An 8,744-nucleotide genomic window follows, 5' to 3' on the forward strand; every position below is an offset into this window, starting at 1 on the left:
CAAGCATAGGTTGGTGTGTGTGTGTGTGTACTTACGTGTATATATGTGTGCTCGTGTACTCATGTTTTGAGAGCCCAGCAAGAGAAAGTGGCAGTTACAAGACCAGCACATAAGGGATTGTGGACTCCTGCCTTCCACGGATTCATAGTCCCTCCAAGAACTCCTCCCAAAAAAAAACTGATTCAATTTCTTACTGCTTTGTTTGAGGAAAAGTGGAAGCTGGCAATAGCTGTACAAATCCAAACAAGCAGGCAAACAAACTAAGAGCTAACACTTTACAAAGTTTGGAATAAATTAGGCCAGGATCTCATACCACCTCAGACACTCATAGAAGCAGCTTATGTGTGTCATGAATTACTAAGTAGTAATATTTGGGGCTTCTCACAGCCATCAAACAGCTGAAGCTTAATTCCCTGAGACTTGCCCTGAAGTGTCCAGGAAAGTGGGCTGATCATAGCCGCCATCTGAGGACTAAGTGCTTCTACTCAGTGCATTAAGTTGTGAGATCTTAGAAATGTGAAACATGTTTTCTGTTTTGCTGTTGATCCAACATCATTTGCATTATCACTGGGTCTTAAAAGTGACAAATAAAATGTCTAATAATAACAGCCAGTGGTGGGAAGTAACTGAGTACTTTCAGTAGTTCCCTTTTGATTGCAATATTGCTACCTCATACTCCCACTCCACTTCACATCAGAGTGAACTATTTTTTTTTCTTTTTCTTTTATTCCTCTTCATTTATCTGACAGCTGTCGCTACTACTTATTTTTATATTAAAAGTCTACATTTAAGTCATATGGTGAGCGCATAAAATGCAGTGCATTGTTTAAGATTAAACCAGTGTTTCCCAAACTCTTAAACTGAAAGCTTTTTCTACTTTGCGCCTCTTGTCACATTTCAGAGGTATATGAGTGAAATATAAAATATTGATTATAGCTGCTTTAAATAAAGGATACAAATACTTCTTCCTCCACAGAATATGTTGTAAACATGTTGAACTTGGAAAGAAAACTCACACAACCAGCTGTGGTAAAATACTTTTATAGAGCAGTAATCCATATCTGAAATATAGCATCCTACCAGAATAGCTCTGATAATTAGAGAACTCAACTCACTCATTTTCTCAATTTATACATGTCTTTTATGTAAATATGTCACTTCATTTGTTTATATGTGGGACTGTGTGTGTGCTGTATGTGCATGTAAGTTAGTCATCAATTACAGTATATTAAAAGTTTGAAATACAGGTCATAATAATTCTTTTTAAATGTCTCTGGATATAAAAGCTGGTGTTCTGACCCTCATTAGTCCATTAATGAAGATGAATCCTCCCTTTATCTTTTTCTCTCTTTGCCTACAAACTTTATTCATTTAATCGTTTATAAATATTCTCTGTCCTCTCCGCTGTATTGCCTCTTGTACAGTGCCCCTTGCCCTGTTCCACCTGCTATATATTCTCTTTATATCTTCTAATTGCTTCCTAACTGTGAGTCATATTGTGGACTGAACTTTTGCTTTTATTTGACTTCAGCACTTTTACTTCCATGCGCCAGTATCAAACCTGCAAGTGCTGAAGAGGCATTTTAAGAGCAGTAACAACATTTGCGCCCCAGTCAAACCTTTCTCATCATCTCCAACAATAACAGTGAAAATCGCAACCTTTGAAACCCTTTATCCTCCCACAGATTCATGTTTGCATTTTAATTCTTTAGTTCATTCCAAAGTTGTCTTTTAATCAAATCTCCACAGTTTATCATTTGTAGTTTTTTGTTGTTGGGGGTACGCAGTGCATTTTAGTATCTTATGTCCTCCGGCACTCAGAGGAACCAGAAACATTTCTTCCTGTTCTTCTTGTTGGTGGCAGGCGGTCGCACTGGCTGAGGGGAGTCTTGTTGGTGGGGTTCAGAGTGCTGGGGAGTGGGAGTCTGAGGCGATCCCTCAGGAGGGTCACCCACCTTCCATGTGCGTACCACTTGCCCTTCCTGCAGACGAAAGTCATGCTCTACACTAGAAAGAGAAAGACAGAGAGAATGCGTGAAAGTGTCAGTTATGTTTGTTGAAACCTGCAAAAACTGATTTGACTGACTCTTTTAGCTCTATTTTTGGACTCTAGCCACTCCAGTCAGAAATATCCGTTTTTAAGCTGCTAGAGCTTTTTCTCTTAAGGCAACTGCCTGTTGCGGCGGAATACAACGTTGTGAGAGTGTTAAGAGTGAACCAAAACAATAAGCTGCAGGCTGGACAGCTAAACAATGAGCTTATAAGCTTACTATAAAGCCCAATAAAGCTGAGGGGAACTGAAGATTTAGGGGATAATTTTCTGTAGGTTCATCAGTATGAGCACATTGTCACATTGTTATTACTAAAAATCAATTATAGCCATTTCAAACATTGCAGAAATAGAGATAATAAGTGCAAGATACAGGGAAGAACTAGTGTGAAAAGGATGAGAGAGTAGCAGCGAACACTCCCTCCTCGGCCACTTCCTAGTAGAAAATAATGAAGTTGTTGACAAAGTGAATCAAGAGCTAAAATGCTGAGTATCACAAAAATGTTGCAGCACCAGGAGAGATCTCAGGACTGCTGTTGACACACACACCAAACGAAAAGTCAGCAAGGTGCATTGTCAGTCACATGACAGTAAAGCTCAGGGGCTTCAGTGCCAAAATGAGATGTGAACTGTGATGCACCTCTGCAGGAGCTATAGGTAAATGTAAGCAATAATAACTGAATGCATCTGCAATAAAGGAATAAGGACAATATTTGCTTAGTGAATTACTTTTGTCAGCAGTTACATGTTGCATAAGCTTTCCCCCAGTGAACTGATTCTTTTCCCCTCTTTTCTTTTTTTATTCATTTCACTTTGCTGCTATTCTTGCTTATTATGCAGTGGCCTAGTTAGCTGGTGTTTCTCATCACAGCAGCACAGATGCTAGAAATAAAGAGGACTCCCTTGGTTGATAAGTGCTGCAGAGGAAGCAATGAGGACTGAGCTCAGCAGCAGCAGGACCTGGTGTTTACAGACAATGAGGACTCTCACATTCATATCCATCTGGTTTCATAGCTCCCACTCCCTCAGTCACTCAACCACTTCACTATGGGTGCCCACTGGTATTCTAATGCACAAAATAAACAAATGAAACATCAAACTCCAGACAGGAGCACAGTGCAGGCAACGGGTACGGACAGAGTAAACAGTAAAACAGTGAGTGGGTACAAAGAGCTGTGGAGAGGATTTCTTCCCTCCGCAATATTCACAGCAGGTAGGAAAAAAGCCACTTCAACTTAACCTTTTCGTGGCAGATGGGACTGCTTTACGCATTGAAACTGAAGCTGTAAAATGAGGCGCTAGTCAGTAGTAGGCGATGGAGACTATCTCTGCTGTTCTACCGCTCTGAAATGAATAGAGTAAATGAAGCACTCCATTCCAACATCTTCACAGCCTCCCTATTTGTGCCACCATACAGCTCAGCTCCCTATAGAGCTCCCCAGTGGCTCCTGCGTTGTGTGTCCGCTGTGTTCCCTCTTTGTGAAAATGAATAGCCCCAGTCCAAAGCTCTGGCACAGTGGCGCTGTAGGGAGCTGTCCACCCTCAACCTTAATTATCTGCACACTGAGCCCACAAACTGTGGCAGGCAGAGAGCTGTGGACCTAACACAGTACTTTCCACTATTCGTCTTCTGTCCTCAGATCTTTTCTGGCTATAGGCTGCACCCCACCTCAGATCCTACCTGTGGGCAAATTACAGTAGGTGTGTTTTACAGGTAATGCAGGCCATAATTTAGATGTAGAGCGTCAGAGCTGCGGTTTATGCAATGTAGGTTTCAGGCACAGTGTGGGAGAGAATTATCATGCTAGTGTTGACATGAGCCTTATAGGTGGCAGCTACAAGCTCATATTAACACTAGTCTAACTAAATTTGATTCACAGTAATTTCCTTGTCATCTCTGTGTGTATACCTGATGTTCTGTAATATAAATCATATAGCCTTAAAAAAGTCCCCTCCAGTCAAAACTGTCTTTGGATTTTTGTTACATCACTTAGATGTTTGACCTTGAATGTGCAGAATGGTGTACAGCATGTGCAGAATTTGACGCTAGAAAGCCGTTTACGTGTTCCTCTTCTGAAGAGATGCGCTCACCTTAAATCTGAATGTGTATGTACAAGGAAATCAATCATGGTCCAACATCCAACTTAGAATCAGCAGACGTTGTCTGGTGCCATATACTGAAGAGAAGATGACAGCACACCTAGCTTCAGTGATTTTATTATTGATGCCTGACAACACTTGATTTTCAGTGTAACTTCAATAGAAGTGTCAGATACAGCTTTATATAGAGACATCCCACACCTGGTAGTAATCCGGAATTGGTGACATCTTTAAAAAGTTACGAGGGATCACCAGAGTATATAACAATTACTGAACATATTTAACATAATTAACATTTTTATCCATATACTGTACATTTTGTGACACACAATAAAGACTACAACTTAATTCAAAGTTTATCCCAACAGATGTTCAGATGCCTCAACAAGCTATTTTAAAGAGAACATCTAAAAAGGCTATAAAGAAATGCACACCTCTCTGTGTTCATTTAGCCATTACAACAAATGTATAGTTAGAGGCCAAATCTAAACAATTAATACAGAGACATAAGACATAATATTTCAACATAAAAATAATTGTATCAAGAGAAAACAGAGACATTTCTCTGGTGTACACTCGCACTTGTTGATGATGTCACCGATTGTGGATTATATAAGAGGCTGTATCTGATATACCTTGTATCGAACTTGCCTTAGGACCCAAGTGAGATCCAAACCTTGGTTATACAATAAAATGATTGGAGCATAGTGTGTAGCCATCTTCTTTTCTAATATGCAATTTACAGAAGTGTGATGTTGAAACTTGAAACCTCCAGTTCCCTTACACTTACAATTGAATTTTCAGCAAATAAGTTGACGACCTGTGTTGAGCATTTGCATTCTCATAGATTTTGGATTTTTCAATGAGGGAAAAGAAGTAGATGTCATTTAAATAATGTTTAACAAGTTAATTAAACTTTTATGGAAGAGCCATACATTAATTATGTCTTACAACATGTCTGGATGGTATATATATTGTCTCCTTTCATGTATCTAATTGTATTATACCTCCATGTCTTGGTGGTTGAGACACCAACGACTCAGAGTTTCAGTGGAAGGTAACTACGAGTCATTTACACATCAGATGGAAAAGTTAATACATATTGCTGTTAAACATGTGTCAGTACACTACCCATTCCCACTGTGTGACCTTTCTTTGTGCACGTCATTCCATCCTTTGAGATTTCATGTATAAATCTCTTTTTTTAATCATTCAATTTGGGAGACAGCAACCTTGGCCAAGAGCACTACCCCAGCACATCTCTAGAGGGGATTGAATCAGCAGATTTGTAGTTACCATATCATTTGCCTGGAATTCAAGGTTATTCACAACTGCCAGTTTAAAACAATTAGAGGAAATTAGCAGTAACATCTGAAAAGTGTTACTGGCATTACAAAGTACAGATTTCTGTCTATTGTAACATGTCTTTTACTGCAGTCAGGTGCACTTTAACAGAGTACAGCAGGCTGGTGGTCAGAAGAAAGGATGCTTGCACTTACTTTTCTGTAAATAAGGATATTACGTGCAGTCAGAGTGGATAATATAAGCATAGCAGTTGAGCAGGGCTTCATCTCTTTTTCATCCTTCCATCTATAAAACATTTATACAATGGGAACAGGAGAGCATCAATTCTCCTCCATCTCTCTTCCTCTGTGCTTTTGCTAAGGGTTGGAGGAGAGACCTATGGCAGAATTACAGCAGTGCAAAGGCAATCAACTCAAAATATCTTTGCAATTTTCTCCTAAAGGCTGAATATTCTTTTAAAAAGAGAGAACATTTTCATTTTTTCACAGGGCAGTGTTGAAGTACCCACCTTCAAATATACGCCAACACACAGACTGGGTTGATACAACAGATACATTGTGCATGTGTGCACGCACAGGTAGACACTCCATCTACTGTAACCCCGCCCCACACACACACACACACACACACACACACACTCAAAACTACATTCCTATTACTACTCCGGAGAACAGGCTGTACCCTCTCCTCTGAGTATTATTCTGAGGTTGTCCCACCACCTGCAAGGCTGTCACAGAGCGTCCAAAAATGTTGTCCAACTTTAAAGATCCTACTTTAATAGCTGCATTGACTTGACAATCAGATTGCAATAGAGAGATGTACACAAGCTGTGTGTACTTAATGTTTGAATCTGAATTTTGTTCAAGTCCTCCATTTCAATGAATTCTAAAGCAGCATGATACTAAATTCATTCAGAATAAAGTTTTTCCTCAAATACTGATCCATGCATCCTCAGTGTTGTTTGAGCATATATGTACATGTTTGTCTATGTCCTGTATATTTTCACAATGTGGGATCCAAACTATTAATTAACTGTAGGTTAAGCCACAGTGCAAGCCTAATTTCTTTTTTGCTCTCAATGCAAAAGGTAAGGCATACAAAGCCTTAAACTATAGGAATTTTAGGGGTTACATTTGGGGGGATGTAAAACATTGATCAGTACCTAAGAAGTACTTCAAGGCAGTCAGGGGAAGACTATGTCAAGCGGAAACTTTTGGACATCATTTAGAAATATTGAACAGTAAGGGTAATTGTATTTTGCAGACCTAGATTTTGGCCAATCACTTAAACCTGACTGGACAAAGATTCAATTAGTCGCAAGACAATACACTAATAAGATTAAATCACAAGCCAGCTAAAAGAGTTACAAAAAACACAAAATAAAACAGGTCTAAGAGCTCTGTAAGGCTGTACTCAAGCGCAGCAGTGCTTTGAACTAAATGCTAACATCAGCATGATAACATACTCACAATGACAATGCTATGACGTTTAACAGGTGAAATGTTTGCATTTAAACCATCTTGCTTTGAGTGTTAGCATGCTAACATTTGCTAACTGAATCCAGCCGGGGCGGGTGGAAATGTTATCAGTTTACAGGTACTTGTTCAAAAACCAAAGTATTAGACAAATTGAAATTCTGATCTGGTGATGGCTTCTAATGAAAAATTGAGAGATACATTATTATAATTAATCTTGAGGGAATCATGAATGTATGAGTACCAAATGTCTATAAAACCCATCCAATTGTTGAGGTAATTTATTTAAAACCACAAACATCAACCTCATGGTGATTGTAGAGGAAAAGTTGAATGATCACTAAACGCAGTAGGATTAATTCTCTGGAAACCATAAATGTTTGTCCAACATTTCATGGCAATCTGTTCAATATTTGTTGCGATTTTTCAGTCAAAGTGAATAGAAAATCAGACTGACCATTCATAGAGACACAACGCTAGCATGGCTATAAAATTGTCTTAACACAATAAGTTATTTACAACAAGTTTTGAAACAGTGTCTGCATTCTGGAAAAATATAATTAAATCAGGATCTCAGGGTGACAGGTTTAAAAACAAAACAAGAGCTCCAGATAATTAATTGTAATCATGAGAAATTGTCCTACATCTAAAGTTAATCAAATAATGAAGATGCACTCTCAAACCAGACACCCAGTCAGCTGGTGTCAGTGTTCTTGTTGTCAGGTTCAATTTATTGACAGTTGGCTGAGGCCTCTGTGTAGGATGGCTTGAACTGATTGGGATTGACAGAGGATCGCTCCCAGTGTAAATACAGAGCTGAAATATGTAATCCTAAACAGCCACACCACCATTCATCGTTAAAAAAACAAACTATGTGCACAAACAAGATAGCATACTCAGACAAGAACCAAGGGACGTTGCTGTCTGAACAGTGAGTCAACGTATTATTTCAGTTCGTATCGCTGGGTGGAGATTGTGTGACTGAGCAGGAAATGAAAGACACTGTAAACATGACTATTACCTCTGGGACACTTCATCATATATATATATATATATATATATATATATATATATATATATATATACACACACACACACACACACACACACACACACACACACATACATACATACATACTGCATATTAGATTATTTTTTTGCATTTTCAGCCTCCATATTTGACATGGCCTTTTTCAAGGTCAATACATTTGGCTTCATAACTGAGCGCTGAAGTGCTTGGCAGCAATTCAGAATAAACAAAGGGAAACCTGTTGTGAATGATTTTAAATAACCTTGTGTAGCTTAAATGTTACTGTCTCTCCCTCCATCTCTGTCCTCTCAATTGCATCTCTTTCCATTGTGTGATTATGAATGCCTAATATTTACATTTTCTTAGCAATTACCCACCCATATTTGATTAATGTAGCCTTATATGCAACCTCTAGCACTATCCACAGAGCTTTGTCGTTCAAAAACTCAACAGCACAGCCATTCTCAGCGAGAGAGTGCAAACTTTCACCTTGTTTGTATTTCTCTTACTGGGCATGAATAAATTACGTAACATTTTTATTGAAGAGACCAGATGCAGAACCAGGCAGATCTAAGATCAGAGAAAGTTCTCTGCATCAAATAGCTTCGTAAATAAAGAGCAAGTGAGGCTAAGGTTGATTACTGAGGAAGCATAAGTTAGGGATGAGGAAATAAAAGCAGATACAGGCCAGGAGCTTACAGTCCCATTATGGCGGTTTTCCACTGCGTGGTATCTACTCGACTCGCCTCTACTCGCTTTTTTTGGTTTTCCATTACGAAAAAAA

At 38.9% G+C, this 8,744-nt stretch overlaps 1 protein-coding gene across 4 annotated transcripts in view; it reads right to left on the reverse strand.

Annotated features, from left to right (window-relative positions):
• Positions 1 to 1,025: 1,025 nt before the first annotated feature.
• Positions 1,026 to 8,744, reverse strand: part of LOC117959670 (mucin-17) — a 93,094-nt gene continuing 85,375 nt past the window's right edge. For all 4 annotated transcript variants that reach the window (XM_034896941.1, XM_034896944.1, XM_034896943.1 and 1 more), the window contains one exon: positions 1,026 to 2,007. In XM_034896941.1, coding sequence (XP_034752832.1) covers positions 1,818 to 2,007 — 190 coding nt within the window. In that variant the 3' untranslated portion in view covers positions 1,026 to 1,817. The remainder of the gene's footprint in view (positions 2,008 to 8,744) is intronic.

The sequence above is a fragment of the Etheostoma cragini genome, chromosome 16 (assembly GCF_013103735.1).
Source record: "Etheostoma cragini isolate CJK2018 chromosome 16, CSU_Ecrag_1.0, whole genome shotgun sequence".
In the NCBI taxonomy this organism is placed as follows: Eukaryota; Metazoa; Chordata; class Actinopteri; order Perciformes; family Percidae; genus Etheostoma; species Etheostoma cragini.